The sequence below is a fragment of the Clinocottus analis genome, unplaced genomic scaffold (genome assembly GCF_023055335.1).
Source record: "Clinocottus analis isolate CAN_PGR_092001 unplaced genomic scaffold, fCliAna1.0.p SCAF_33, whole genome shotgun sequence".
Taxonomy (NCBI): domain Eukaryota; kingdom Metazoa; phylum Chordata; class Actinopteri; order Perciformes; family Cottidae; genus Clinocottus; species Clinocottus analis.
Window position 1 is genome coordinate 951,595 of NW_027176076.1, and position 16,602 is coordinate 968,196.

General features: G+C 39.4%; 1 protein-coding gene across 1 annotated transcript in view; it reads right to left on the reverse strand.

Annotated features, from left to right (window-relative positions):
- Positions 1-1,722, reverse strand: part of galnt18b (UDP-N-acetyl-alpha-D-galactosamine:polypeptide N-acetylgalactosaminyltransferase 18b) — a 65,761-nt gene extending 64,039 nt beyond the window's left edge. The window contains exon 1 of the mRNA XM_068595964.1: positions 1,060-1,722. Within this exon, the coding sequence (XP_068452065.1) occupies positions 1,060-1,297 (238 nt within the window). The 5' untranslated portion in view covers positions 1,298-1,722. The remainder of the gene's footprint in view (positions 1-1,059) is intronic.
- Positions 1,723-16,602: the final 14,880 nt, after the last annotated feature.

A 16,602-nucleotide genomic window follows, 5' to 3' on the forward strand; every position in this document is an offset into this window, starting at 1 on the left:
GTTCCCAGACCATGTTGATGTATTTTAAGCACACATCTAGCATGAAATGAGCTTTCCTGTCAGAGTAATAGAAAAAGTTGAAACACAGTTTGGTGGTAAGTCACCTGAACTAAGCTCCGCCCTGCAGATGCCTAAGAGTGCCAAGATGAAATGGAGACCTGCCTCCAGGAGGAATGTTTACCCGAGCTTAGCATAGAGCTCTTATTGCTCAAAGCAGCATGAGTAGATTTCTCTCTGCATTTTACCTCTGCACCGTCCAGCTCTGTACCATTTCAGATTGGGACCTGCCCAAAATGATCCCCCTGTGATGGCAAGAATAACTCGTTTAAAGACACATAGGGGAGACAAATTAACTGTTTGATCAAGTGTAAAGAAACTGTACACTACGAGTTGAGGAGAGGCTTGAGGGAATTTGAACAGACGAATTCCAGACATTCCTAAAGAAAGGAACACGTTTTAAATGTGGAAGACAGAGTTTCATCAATATTCCAAATGAACTCAAATTAAAAAGTATCCATAGTTCTAACCAGACTACACTGTGGAATCTGACTAATGCAATGTTGTACCTGCATTTTAATGCAGAATATTTATACTGCTGGCACTTTATTGGATTCTGTCTCTCAATAAAGATGCATTATGTTGTGCCACATAGGTCGAGTAAAGTTCAAGATAAACCTTAATGAAGGCACCAACATGTATTTAAGAGTAAGACATGGTGATATATGAGATGTAAATCACAAGAGCAATGTTGAACACTTTAATAAATTGCACCCATCAGTCAGACTTCATCTAATTTATATATGACCATTCTTAAATAATTCAGTAATCATTTTTCTTTTAGTCCCCTGTTCTCTATCACACCCAAAACCAATCTTTTACAGACAAAAGAAGTTCCTATATTGTATCAATTATCCAAAACCGACGATGCAAACACACATTGTGACTGCACTCAAAGTACAGCTATTTCACTAGTACTTTCTCTTGACGGAGCCCAGGTGGTTTAGGTGCAGGTAGTCGCGTAGGAAGAAGCATAGCGAGTTAAAATGATGGAGGCTTTACCTTGTATGTGCTGGTTGACCACATTTTCCAGCCGATCAAGCCTTTCAATGATCCGGAGAGTGTCGCCTCGTTTGTCCCCCTCTAACTTTCTCTCTGGTAGAGGCATCGGAACTTTGATGTAGATGTTGGCGATGTAATTAGTGACCCATCCGACATAGAGCAGGCAAACAATGTTAGTCATACCGCTCAGTATCACGCATGTGGACACCAAAGTTTTTGTTCTCCTGGTGCAAGCCATGCCGACATCCCTCCATGCAGCCTGCAGTATCCCGTCAAACCGGAGGACGGGCGACAGTCGCCCGCTAAAAGATACCTGGAATATGCAAGTTATTTCCAGCGACCGGGCAGCGATGCAATATCCAAAGCGCGGAGCTTTTACTTCAAATGTGCCGTGTTTTTTTTTTCTTCTCTTGAGGGTTGTGAAACCTACGTTAATGTCAAATGTCTACAGGTGAAAGTTCCTCCTCTCGATCCATCGCGAACCTCCGTCGGCTCCAGTTGCATGTGAGGATCGGGGAAACGGGTAAGACACCGATCATCATACTGCAGCCAATGGGAGGGATGGTGAGGGCTGACAGCCTCCGTGCTGCACGCGTCCCCGCTGCGCACTGATTCACTGTGAAAGTGGATCTGACCGGACTATTTCCATAGACCAGGACACAAAGTGGCATAACCTATTTGTGTCTGAACAGCGACATATTTGCCCCACACCGACGCTACACTCGTCATTTGATGTTATTTCCTGCAGCAGTTAGACAAACAGCTGAACCTCTAGAGTTGTAACCTAAACACATCTGTTACAGAAGCACGATAGAAAACAACCTTGGGGTTGTTGCGATGAGATCTTTCTATATGAACATGGACTAGATTTATTCCTGCAATACTGCATCAAGCCACGAGATAGAGACAACGGGGTCTCCAGGAGGAATCAAGGTGCGGTGGGGTCATGTCATAGGTCTGGCTGCGGTCCAGCTCACGATGAGGAGGATGCAGGATGCATAGAAGAGGCTGCACTCATCTGACAAGCTGCTGTAATTAGAGCAGTGCAGGGAACTGTGGCCACTAATTACTGCAGACCTGCTCAAAGGGCACAAATACAAAGTGAGCATGAAGGCATGCAGCACTTGAACAAAGTAGTCCTTTTATGCTGTCAATCAAGTCTTTCTCATGAATACATTTGAGGCACGTTTGCATCGTTTTTACATCTGTATAAACCATTGGATGTTCAACGGTGGTTTTTCAGTTCAGACCTATTTGCATATATAATTCCTGCAGCCAAATGGCTGCTCATTAGACAGTATGGAGCAAAAAAATGAAAAGGCTTAAAATGTAGCCATTATTCAGAAGGTTTTGCTCCTGTTCACACTTAATATACAATGCATTGATTCTCACACCTGCAGGAGTGTGTTTGCTGCAGCGGAGCCTTTAGATTCTGCGTCAGACAGCTGTTTCTTTAGTCTCCGAGACTGGTTGAGTTGTCATTTCTTGCACGCCACCTTCCTACTCTTTGAGAACATCAAATCATTTATATATATATATAAAGATGTCTTGCAACTGACTTATCTGGAGGAACCCTTAAATGCACATGGAAATTGTTGTATCTGAGTGCATGTCACATACTTTCCAATGTTTTTACCCAAATTCTGGATTGTGCTTTGAAAGTAATTTTCAGTGTCATCTTTGCCAGATCATTATTTGGTAAAAACAATCTTTGTTATTCAGTCTGACAGTCAGTTCCAACACAACAAGCTGCCAGAGTGAAAGTAGTATATCATGAGGATTGTAAAAGATACATGTTATATCAATATAATACACATCAAGGGAATAAGCAGCATTATGATACTTGATTTCTCCATATTTTTAACAAATGACTACAGACTTTGTGTGTGAAAGGACTAGAAAACACTGACAAACTCCTTTGTTGGCAATAACATCCACTGCCTTTTCAAAGCAAAATGCAACTGAATCATCGTTTTTCTGGCTGACTCTTTTACACCTACAGAGACAAAAAGAAAGAGGAACCTTTAAACCTGATTGTTTTCAACTCCAGCACATATCTATGGCTTCACATGAAAAATTTGCTTTGGCCTCAATAATCATCTCAGATTTATTCAGTCAGTCAAAGAGCATCAGAGTGACCTCATTCCTCCTTTTTTTCTTTCCTCCATATATCCAGGTCTAATGACAGACCAACCTCCCCTGTCTTGTCTGCTCAGGAGCAGCCATTTATGGATGTGAGATGATCAATGCAGGAGCATGCTACCCATTCATCGTCGCTAACAGGCCTGCCAGACAGTGCAAAAAAGATATTTGCTTTAGTTCGCAACATGAAGGGGTTTTCTATTTTCTAGTAACATTGATATGAGAAAATGTTTTCTCCCTCTTTTTGCTCATTTAATCTTATTTTACCCACACAATTCTATTGAAAGTCGACACACTTTTTGTAGGATTGTGTGCCCTGCAGGTACAGTAAACAGTCTTTTCCATTTTAAAACACTGAAATGCTGACTGCATGTCATTTACAGTTATCTGAGTCTGCTCGAGCTAAAACGCTGACAGCTAAGTGATCATTAAATTGACACAAAAGTAATTTGCCACTTTGTGCTACGAATGAATAAATATTAAAATATAACAAAATAAGTAATTTCTCAGTTAAACAGTTCTTACTTCTCAATGGTGAGGATTTCAGCCATTTTAAATCTGTTTGAATTAAATATCTTTGAAATTTGGATTGTCGGTTGCACAAATCATCAGCCTGGTTTTCATTATCAACTATTTGAGTTATTGTCTAGTTCAATTAAATAATCGCTTGCTGTCATATGTGTCCATCACTCTGTGTCAGAGCCCAAGGTGACATAGTCAGGTTTTTTCTTCTTCTGACCAACAGTCCAAAGCACAAAAACATTCAGTTTGCAACAATATAAAACAGAAAAGTAGCACACCCGCTTTTAAAAATGCAGAAAATTTCAGCATGATACATAATATATCTTGCCAGCTATATTCAACTTTTCCACACAACAGGTATGTATGAACCATATTTACACTTTCAGATCAACTAAAATATACTTTTGAAATGTGAGCTAGAGAAATATTTCATTTATATCTGAGAAAAATATAATTACTCTAATCAAATCTTGAGTTAATGCCTTCTGCTGACTTCAAATGGCCTGCGTGGTGCTTCTCATACTGCAAACTGTGCACTGTGAAGTGATGAATACAATTAATGTGGATTGAAATTATAATGAGAAAATCATATCTCAGCTAAATCACCAGGCAGTCACATTGAAGGGTCGATTCAGCTTGTTTACTAACCAACAGTGTGATGATGTACGAGTGTCATTGCTGAGTAGCTCACTTTGGTCTTGTTATTGAGGATCTGTTCTCTGTTCAAAGGGCAGCACAGAACAGAACCTGCCCTTGCAAATAGTCACCGGGTGTTATCATGACGACAACCTCAAAGCTGCATACACATTTAATTGACAAGCCATTAACGCCTGCAGGTGTCAGACCTCCAACTTCTATCGGTTTCTTTTGAATTGGAGCCAAGTGCAGAGACAGTTTGAGGTCGGTGTTGGGGACCTGCTAGCCTCGCATTGGGTGAGCCACATGGCCAGGCAGATGTCCCATTTAGGCTGAACGAATGCTCTTCTGGTGGGCTGATTAATTACTGTGTGTGAGAGGTCATCTTGTAATCATCACTGTAAGGTCTCAGAGACAAAGGACACGACCCGTGGAAGTTCCTCCACTGTGGAGACGGCGACCATTACTCAACAAACCACACACACAACATGTAAGGATTGGTTCTTGACCAGCAGAAAAGATAAGTATATGGTTGAGATAACGTTTACAACAACCTTTTCTGGAGGGATGCTATACATTATAGATAATGTGGTTCTTACACTTAATCTCTCCCCGTTTGAACAGGCTGAACCCCTCATTGTCTCACTATTCCTCCATTAAATGGTAGAAACAGTCAACACAAGCCAGCCTTCATATGGTGTGGGAGGCCAACCTTTTGCTCCAAACTCTTCGTGGGCCAACAAGAAAATTTCCCCTGAGATGCAGGATCCCTTTCAATTAATTCAGCCTGATAAAAGTCACTTAATTTGAGTTTCCCAAAAAATCTTTATACCCTTGAAATCAATTTAAAGTCACTTTGGTGCTAGCTGTGTGGGGCTACTCTCCTCTCTTTTTTTGTGATTATTTTAAGTATTTGTGAAGTTTTAGCATTAGGATATCCAACAGTTCACTTGAATATACCATGTGACTGTATTACATACTTCTGTTACATACGGGACATTCATTTACATAGTAAACTACACCATGAACACAGAGAAAGGTATTGTACAAGTAACTAGTAAGTACAACTCAACAACTTCTTTGCAGTTCTTCTATTCACAATGTCATATAACAGAAACATTTATTTCTGATCAGTATGTGTGTTCACACATGGAAAAATGCTAAACCTATTCTTGTAATTTATTATCACACTTAAACTATCAGTTTCTTTATGGAAATTACAACTATGCTATCAGTCTCCATCTGAAGTTTTATAACCTGCACAGTGTGAAAAAAACAAGTGGCTTAATATAATATTACTGCCAACAGCTGAAGAGGAACAAAATATGATTCAAATGATATTTATTTTGACTGTGCACTGAAGTGCTTTGAATATTTGTACTTTTAAATAAGCCGATTTAATAAGGTAGATCGCTGTGATGTGGACATAGGGATTGTGAGATGAGAATCACATTAAATTCAAGCATATTTATTTATAGAGCCTTTCATCACAAGTGTGTCTCAGAGGACTTCACCGGCAGAAGGCGAGAATAAACCTATCCAGATCTGTTCACATTCACATGACAAAGTGAAGTGCTGTAATACGTGATGAAACAAGTGAAATGCAAGACAGAGAACAAAGCACAAGACTCAGAATAGCATCACACTTCTAATGAATGTACAAAAGGTGGACACAACATCACAGATACCTGTATGATCTAATCCTATTCAACAAGTCTGCAATCAGCCAGTCTGGTCTCACTGGATGCATACAATTTAAGTAACACAGCAGTTTCTTTTGTCAGCTTCTGACTGCAGGTGGATGGGGCGCTGTAGCCGATCCCAGCAGTGTTTACCCTAGACAGGTAGTATCACAGGGCACAAATATAGACAGACATTCACTCTCACATTATACGGGCAATTTAGAGCCTCCACTTAACTTGAGGTGCATCTCTTTGGACTGTGGAAGGAAGCCAGAATGAACCCACACTGCCACGGGGAGAACGTGCAAACTCCACAGAAAGACCGACTCCTCAGATCGAGAACTGAAATCGGGCCCCTCTGGCTGAGGTGACAGGGCTAGTCGCTACACCGTGCAGCTCATGTCTCGTGTTTGTATGAATTGAATTATAAACATATTCAGTGGAGATTTTGGGGACAAAACACAACACATTACCAAGTTTGATGGTAGTTTGTTACTTAATTTATTGTATCATGCATGGAAAGTTCCCAGCACACAGATTTAAGACAAAAAAAGAAAAATAATACATTTGTAAAATGAACATAACCCTTTTTTTCTCTCTAGCCTGAAAAAGGTTGCCTTCCTAAAACATAGGTTTTCCTTCAAGGATAACTAATAAGAAACGGACAGTTAACAGAAAAAATAACCATTTAAAAATCCCATAATGATCAATAAAAAAAAAAGATTTCATATTCATGGCAATGTACCGTAACAGAACTGAGCTCACATATAACTTCGACTTTTGGCTTTCTGCTTTACAAAATGTTCTTCACTGTAGTAAATGTGTAAGATTGCATTAGGCTGCACAAGTTGTGCTCAACAGGCCTGTAAAGTATAGCAGCCCATCATTTTAAATGAAATCACCAAAATTAGAGAAACCACAGGTCCTAAGTATGAGCAGACTGCCTTAATGAACCGAAGAAACAAGATGTGTCTGCAATTTTGGCAAATATTATCAGAGTAAATGAGCTCAGCATGGTTGGAAATGAAAAGCCACACCCAAAGGTGACCAATGAGCTGACTGATATTAACTTTCTCCGCTGGGGAGAAACTATCCTGCATATTAAAACCACTCAAGCTTTAAATAATGTAAAAATTAACTGATGTATCAGAAAGTGATTGCTGGGGGTTTGAGGAGCAACATCAGTTGAGTCTGGCAGAATATTTGGGAGAACTGTAGGTGAACTGGGCTTTGAGAGAAAATATAGTTTAGAAGCTCAGTTTGGTGGCCTGGAAATAAAGTTAGTTGGCTTTCTCTTTGTAAGTAGGAAGGAGTCAAGAAAGGCTTATTGCCATCTGTGCCTGAGGTAAGAGACAATTAAGGAGAGTAAGCATAAGCCTAACTGCCTTTGTGTTTTTATCTTTTTTGGCCCCACCAATATTGTCGAGCATTAACACATAAAAGGGAGAAAATAGAGAAACCAGAATATCAGATTAAACCAGAGCAGAGACACCGTTATGATGGCAGGCCGATGTTGACGAGGATTCATCTCCACTGCAGTACACTGCAGCCCCTCTGAAGATATCCTTCTGTCTGAGAAAAACTGAAAAAATTGTTTTTACTCAAAGCCTCATTGATATGCTGTAATGACTCAACCTCATACTAAACTACAAAAACAGCATCACTATACAAGTTTAATAGAATAAAAGGTCATTAATCATTAAACATGAATCTCTAACTTCTTAACAAAGCCGCTGAAGACATGAGACGCGTCTCTCCCCACATTAAACAATTTGGACAGTCTCTTTATATAAAATTAAAAATAAACAATACTACACATATTTTCAATGTGTAGCCTATATTTCAGAGGAATTAGATTTAATTAAATGATTGATCCTCGTCACCTGAGTTACTGCATGTCAAGCTTTTCTGTTTTCTCAACATGCAGGTGTTCAATAACAGTGGCAGATTTAACGCCACACATTCTTTGTAATGTTTTCGAACAAAGGTCCTGGTTTCCGAGAAAAGCAACCGACACATTTGTTGTCGGCGAACATTGATTTTTTCCAACATGAAAATTGTTGGTGTCAGATTTTACTGGTGTATCTAACGACTAGCTAATAAGCTAATAATAGCTTTGTGAGTTGGTCAGCTCTGGCTGTTTTAAAACATATCTTGTAAAAATGATCTTAAATATGCACTTGTTGGCCATACAGGATATCCTGTAAATATTTATGTCAATATCTTGACAAGTTAATGAGCAGAAGACACAGAAGTAAAGAATCACCGTTTGTTCTTGACTTGCAGTGTTGAGCTAATTAGTTATCAGTGATATCAGAAGAGTTAAGATCAGACATTTATTTTTGTAATAATATAGCTTTTATTTTTCTTTTAGTTTGGCTGCTTAGATTAACATTGGATACTTGTTTATATTTTTAAACATGTTTCCCCTTAAAAAGAGAACAAAACGTCTCGAAGGCGGATTAACTGTAGCTACCAAATCCAATAGAGAGCTGACAGAGCAGCTAAGACTAGCTTAAACTGTAAACGCATCCGTCTTCCAGTGTGGTCAAACACTTCACAGGGGATGAGCAAGTTGTAAACACGATTGTTTTTGTAAGTCTTTTTTATTGAATCCAACCTGTATACCACACATTACAACAACCAAACATCTTAGATTGCTATGTTTGAGCAGACAAACTAACATCTCTTTTACTGGTTTCAGTTTTGGAAAAGCAATGAAATATGGAGAAAACCAAAGCTTAAAGCTATACTTTGCCTAGTTACGGTTGCAAATCTGTGATTGGACAATAGCAGTGAGGGGGAGGGTTTCAGAGATTCAATTAAACAGATTATGTGTCATAGTTGTCACAGTATATTCATATTCCATATATAAGAAGTTATTTTTGCAGCTGGATGCATTTTTGATCACACTGCAGGATTTGAAAAATATTTTCTGAGTATTTTTACTTAGTGACGAAGGTGAATAAATGAACTTGTCATCACTGACCATTATAATAGTGGAGAATACCATGCATACAATCTCCTTTCTTTGCCCTACTTTCTCCATTTTAGCTGCAGATTATTTTCATATTTCTTGCTGGAATAAAGTGAATTGGGCAAACTCAGCAGAGTGAAGGAGTATCTATCATTTGTCATCATGCATATACAGTATAACACAAAATGAGAAAGCCTCTACAGTTTTGTCAGTGGGTGAAGACGAGTAAATCCTTTCAGGCCATCATGTCAACTATGACATGTTTTGCTCTAAAATGAATATTCTTTGTCTATTTGCTTTGATATACAATATACATAACAGTTTAATTTTGTCATAACCAATGAACAAACAAAGTATCTTTATTCCTAAACACTTCATTCTTTTGAAATTGTGTGTCCTCTTTGTATTGTACTCACCCTTGGGCGCTTTCAATTTAATCCTGATAACACAAGCTTTGTAGAAAAAAATAATCTGTTTTAAATCCCTTTGTTTATAAGCCTTTAAGCCAGGAATGATTATTCTTAACAAGCCTAAACATTTCATGCTGAACCTCAATTTGTCTAAAATAAAAAAATATATAGAAGGTATAACAAGCGAAAAATCATGCAGCAAATCCACTTGAACAATTTTGACTGATATTAAAGCTGACATGTCTTTGCTGTGGGTGACTGACTTAACAATGACTTCAACACTTTTGAGTCAGAAGAAGTCTTTCAGCAGTTGTGACCTGACATGCTCATGGTTTGTGTCGTAATGAGAGAAAAAAGAAAAATGATGTCTCAAAGGATTTGATGAAATAACATGTGAGGTGAAAACAACCCTTCGTCAAAATGAGGTCACAATCAAAGTCATTGGGTACTGTATGTTAAACCAGTGATTTTGATTTGTCTGTTTCATCCTTATTTGCTGGTCAGGAATAAATCACAATCCTCTACATGGAACTTTGATTCATCGTTTATTTCATTAGACTGAAACCTTAAAAATGTAACTTCACCAGTGCTGAATCACAGCAAAAGCAAAGATACAACGTGCAGTAATATAGAAAGCAAGGGATGAAAATGATCAGATGCTGGCATGGCCATGTACAGCTCATACTGCTGACTAAAAAAATAAATCAAAGTCTTTCATACTGTAAAAGCATGTGGTCGACTACTTCTCCTGCATTTTAAACAGTCAACATTAAAACAAACCTAAATGAACGCATTACAGTCAGATTACAGTCAACCTATAAACCCTGACAACAGACTGCCCATCTTTATGAGATTAAGGTGCAAATGTGAGGTTTTATTAGCATACAATATGTTAATGTGACAGCTGTGCAATAAACAATACCCACTTTAAACAAATGGCAGAAGTGTATTGTTAAAGGAAAATGTTTTAGAAAATCATGTTGTCACGGCCATATACTTACATATCAGAGAATGTTTTATCCACATGAGTTAATATCAAATCCAATGAGTAGTCCCAGCAACGGCTGCAACAACACATAAGCACACATAGTTTCCTCATGTTCCCTTTGTGCGCAGTACATATTTTTGGCAGAGGCCAGGCCTATCGAAGAGTCAGAATAACAGGATAGAGCCATATCACAAACTGCACACTTCCTCTGGTGAAGAGTTCAGGTGTTTTGAAACAGTCACTGTGACCTGAGGCGCATCCAAGTACCGGCCCAAAGGGAGGCTTCTAGCGGGACGCTAGAGTATGGGCCACAGGCCAGCATAACATCGCATGCAGACACTATTATCTGGGAACTGATTGGGGGACTTGGTCAATAACAAATGACGAGAACTATGTAATACGAGGAGGAAGGTGGGACCTTTGCTTGTTTTGGGGTTTACAAGTTAGTTGGACCTGACGGCTTGAGAGCTCGAGCTCGCTATCAGGAAATTCCGGTGCCAACCCAATTTTGTTTGTAAACCTGTTGGTGTTATGAATAAAGTTGACGTGGAGTAAAGAAAGCCTTCATCCAGTCTCTAGTCTTGGTCTGTGCATTGTGGAATCACTAAGTGCCATCTGATCGAGTATTTTGTGGTACTTCCAGTCAGATTCAAACCACAGGACTTATAGCAGTAAGAGCGCTTGGGACTTTTCTGCCTGCAAGAGACTATCTTTTTAACCACAACAGTATTGAGGCAAGTGTGATAGGCAGTAGATGTGTCCTAATAAATCAAAACATTTATTTTTTAAATTTAATAAAGTAACATAAGTAGACATGTCAACATTCATATTTGTCCAGTAATTCTAGTAATTTTCTGTCAAATGTTGTTGGTCTGTGGCTGGTGAGAACAACCAAACACTTGCAGGTGTATGACAGTTTATATAAAGTGAAGACACAAAATGGCACATTTCAGTTGAATAAAGATACTGTTGAGGATTTGACCATTTATTTTAACATCACTACATGTTTGTCAGTGTGGCTCATGTAAAGGCATGACTTCCCGCAGTTCACAACTATTTGGAAGAGCCTATAACACACAACATTTGATGAACATACACTATATTTAAAGAGTAACTCAATTTTAAGCTTAAAACAGGGTTTCAGTGGTCTTTCTGGTTGAAAGTTGTACAGGTCTAGGGTGTGTAGGATTTAGTGCCATCCAGTGGTACGGTCGCAGATTCCAGCAAAGCGCAAGCTACGAGCGTGCACAAAGTCGTTTATGCTCAGCATGCTGTTCGTGACAGTACTCTCCAAAACGCCAGAGGGAGTACAAACAAAATATATTGTTAAGAACCAAGAAGACATTGAGTAATATACTAACCTCCATAATGGAGAGGAGGAATTGTAATCATCTCATATTCATGGACTACATTATTGCCTTTATACAAACCCTGTGAAGACAGAAGACATGTATTATAAAGGAAAAAGGTTGAACATCCTGAAAATAATTTGATTTGGCTGCAAAAGGCCTTTGGTTTCTTAAGCATTAAAAACCCTTAGACATGTTGATGGTGCTTTTATCAGTGAAGTATTTGTGACGGTCACTTTTGAAATGCCCTGAGAGTTTGCACTTAGTTACAAAAATGCACAACCAAAAACCTTAATGGACAACGTACAAGCTATAATGACTACATTTTCTGACTTGCACAGCTCGTGCGGTCTTCATTACAGCGAGTATAAACCACACACCCTCCACTCATCCATTGTTTTCCAAGCTTGTTGGAGAACTGCGGTGGCCTTAGGGATAACAGAATAACCCAAAAGCCTCTCACTCGACTAGAGACAGTGTTTGGTGTGTATGTTCTGCGTGACAGTAGACACATGGCGGTGCAACATGGCAGACTGTGAAGAGGACCCACTCCTTATATATCAAGGGCTCATCTCAAGCTAAAAAAAACACAACAATTTTTAGTTTTGTGTGATTTTACAAAATAATCATCCCCTAAATCCTACATACTGGTCCTTTAAGTTTGTTGGCTCTCTGACGACACCCAGCATCCTGGTTGTGGTCAGAAGTGATTTCATGGTGTACGCACACAATGTACGGTCCTCTTATTATACATCACTGGATCAAAAGGGAGAAGATAAACCGCTAGAATATTTAAAGCTGGTGGTAAAGTCAAACTGACATTTAGTCAGTTTAAAGTCAAGTTCGCAACATGTTTCTTTTCCACTAATTATTGTTATTGTATTTGGGGACATTTCAGAAATGCTCCTGTCGTCTCTACCGGCTGGAGGGGCGTGTCCGAGTTTGATTGAACAGCTGGCAGGCTGACAGAGTGGCCAACACCGAAAGGAACGAGAGATAGTGCAGTCATGTGCAGACAATGGCTGCATCTCAAGTCTCTAAATGGCATCCCCGTTTCCCTCACTTGCGTCCCTTCCTTGCGTCTTAGTCCAGCCCTCCAGGGATGCACGGAGAGACGTAAGGAAACCAAGCGAGGAGAGAAGACGCGAGGAAACATGTTTTAACAGACATGAGACGTCCTTTCCTCTGAAGCGTCACGTGAAGCCACGCCAGTTTCTGATGACTGCAGCCGACTGACAGCTGATCACAGCTGATCAGCTGTCAGTCGGCGGAGTTGAGTCTTATTTATTCATTATTTACGTCGATATGTTTTGAAATTCTAATTGTGACATTATAAAATAACCATACATTTTGTAAAACGTGTTTCCTCTCTCCAGCTCTCTGATTTTAATTACATACATAATAAAAGTTATTGAGAGAAACAACAGATCAAATCTTTGAAGAAAATAGTTTGTAGTCCTTTTTTTGTTGAGACCTACAATAAATAAACACATATTTTAACGAGATGGTGAATAAGAAAACACTAAAAATATATAACGTTTATTTTGTGATCGTCTTCACTCTGGTATGAAGCTCCAGCGATCAGTCTGCTCTGCTGCAGCGTCCAATCAGATAACAGAGGAACAGTGAGGGGGCGTGTCCAGCGTTAAATCACTTCCTGGGAGTCTGCTTTCTGGGCTCCTCGATCATGACTCCTCCAATTTCTCTCCTCGCTCCTCCGGGCCGAATAAGAGCTTTGGGACGGCCTTCAATATGGCGGCGCAGAACCACTTCCGGTTCAGTCGAGGAGCGAGGAGCGAGGAAACGACAATTTAGAGACTTGAGATGCAGCCAATGTGTTGATGTTGGAATTTAAGAGTAACAACCACACCAACATCTAACCGGTCCCAAGTGGCATCTGCAGGTAAGTTGTACCTCGACATGCTTTTTAATGTGCTGCTGTACACCAGGTAGCTATAGCCTGTAAACTGACTCACACTGCACCTTACCCATGTGAATGTTTGTTTGGTTGCAGGACAAAATGTGTATTCGTGTTTGTAAGTAACACTGTGAGGCTCAGTTAAAACTTGCTCTTTCATAGGCTACTCTGAGGCAAAACCCGGTGAAAGTCGTTATTGTTTGTCTTGATTTAACTGATTTCTTTATTCAATGTCTAGAAACCACAAGGGAAGAGATGAAGGGAGGCAGAAGTCAGAGCGGTGTACGATACCTAAAGGACTTTTTCTAATATTTTGTAGATAAGCGCTCTATTATAATATAATTTGCCTATTTTCACTCAACTGTACTCAACGCAACTCGACTGGTCTATTCATTCAAAATTCCCAAAGGAAAAACGACACCGACTGAGGGAACAAAAGAATAAGAACAAAACATGCTAAACTCACTTGAAAGGAACATATTGAGGAAATAAGAGCACCTAATAAAAGTACTTGACTTATTGTGTTTTTGCTCACTACAGTTGATGTAGAGAGAAAGGACAAACAGCAGGTCTACCTAATGTAATATAACAAAATGTTACATCTTTTTTTATAGGCAGTTGCATTGGGAAGTGGCGTTACATTATACATCACAGACACTCAAGCGGTAAAGCCTTATTTACCTATAGATTTGATGAAAAATATATAAGCTTACATCTGGTTACACCCTGCATGCCCTCAGTGCTGTGAAATGGTCTCTGGTGTACAGTCTACATCAGTAGAATCTGTTTTACACTTCAAAGCAAAACGGATAGGGGAGAGGGGAGGAAGAGGGAAAGAAAGTGAGACAGAGTGGCCGCTAGCTTCGTTTTGATTTGATTTTCATTAAGCAAGAGAACATAAAAGTAAAATCAATTAAAGTGTGAATCTTTGTTCCCTGTGTTTCACGGCATGTTAGTGTGTCTCTGTCATCAGGGCGAGCAGGCCGGAGCTCTACACACCAAGCCGGTCGAGTTACAGATCCAGGCGCCGCTTTGATTAGAGACTCCATCTCCAGCTTCCAATCACACAACTCGTTTCTTTACTTCCTTCATTGTTGCTCAGGGGTACACAAGCAACTAACCTCTGCAAGAGCTGTAAACTGAGAGCACACTGCTTCCTTTCATTAGTCGCTGCCATGAAGTCAGGGCTGTGAACTGCATGCATTGCCGATATAACACAAATAAGACTGGAATGGTAAGGTGCTGCTTAGCCTTCTTAAAATAGCTCCGACCTCCCTCTAATAACTTAAAATAGCAGACATCCTTTACTTGAAACTAGACCATGAACACACACAAACGCACACTGCACCGCTGTCTCCAGAGATTCCAATTTTGAAACAATTGCAGGGTGAAATCCTAATAAATAATCTCATGTATTGTTTTTTTTTTTAAAACAATACACTGAAGACTAAACTAAGGAATAAAAGTCTGATTATTATGAGACAACATAATGTGATTCGGTTTTTATGTAGTTGACCAAAAAGTGACTTTAGAAACGCAAGAGCCTGCAGCCCTGGAGGGCACTTTATTGCCAGACACTGACTTTGTTGTTTTTATGCACTAAATGAGCATCAGCCTCTAATATACAGTAAACTGTTCATGCATGACAAACTATATGGGACCATATGTTGCCTGACAGAAATAAGATGGATAAGACAAAAGTGCTCATTTGGAGAGAAACTGAAGTTATCTTTCAGACTAACAGAAGAAAAGCGGCAACAACAAAAAACTATTTGTAGCTATTTATAGGGGAAACAAATAGGTTTTATTCAGATGTTTGCAGAACCCCATTAATTACTATTAGCCATCTGTATTAAATTTATGATTAAAGAAATTTTAACAGTAACCCAACAGGAACTTTAAGCATTGCTGTTCAATTGTCTAAATTAGGAAGTTTTATAAAATAAAAATATGAATCTTCAAGTAAAGGTTTGTCTGACCTGATCAGGCATGCAAAATGAATCATGCATTTATGTCACCACTGCACTATTAATGAAACGATTCCAGAAACTAAAATGTTGCCCAGAGAAGGACGCTGTTATGTATGTATTCAGATCATATTTAAATTGTTCTTCAACATTATCTTTCTGTTCACTTCTTTGCATCTTCATTCATTATTCATCCATTATCTTCACATTCTGATAGAAAAAAAAACACATCATCTGCAAAAGCATGCACTCCTGTACCCTGATTATTGGACTACACACTCCAGTCCCCCTTTTAAGAAATGTAAACCACCACGCCGGTGTGATACTCTATAAGCACTGTACTTGACCTCCATGTGACACTGAAGAGCCGTGTCAGCCAAGACAGCTCGGCAATGTCCTGTGCCTTCAGCCTCTTGGGGACAATCTCGTCCAACCCTGTCACCTTGTTGCAGAGGAGCTATTGACAATGTAGATATGGATTTCCCGAGTCTTCAAACTCTGCCCATTCAAATTCCTTGTCTCCAGCCTCCCCATGATGAGCAAATCAATATTCAGGGAAGTAAGAGTTGAAGACGCTCAGCCTCCCTACATCTTGAGTTTACCAGCTCTGTCCAGCAGCCCCCCCGTGCCATCTGATCCAACTGATGATCATTTGACTGCTCCTCTCTTCATTTGAGTGAAGGTAAGCTCTATACTTAAGATAGAAATAATCACAATGGAAAAACCAATGGCTAAAAAGCCTCTAGCGCTGCATGGCTATGGATAAGCTGATGATATGCTACTGAAGGCCACTGTTAGAAAAAGTGTTCCTCAACACAGGTGTTAAAAATCATAAATCAGGAGGACATTTATTCTTTGCAAGGGAGGAACAGAGTCAGAAATCGAATGTAATGCTTAACAAATTGTACATCCTTGACTGCTCTCCAATCACTCGGAGAGTTGCCTCTTAAAT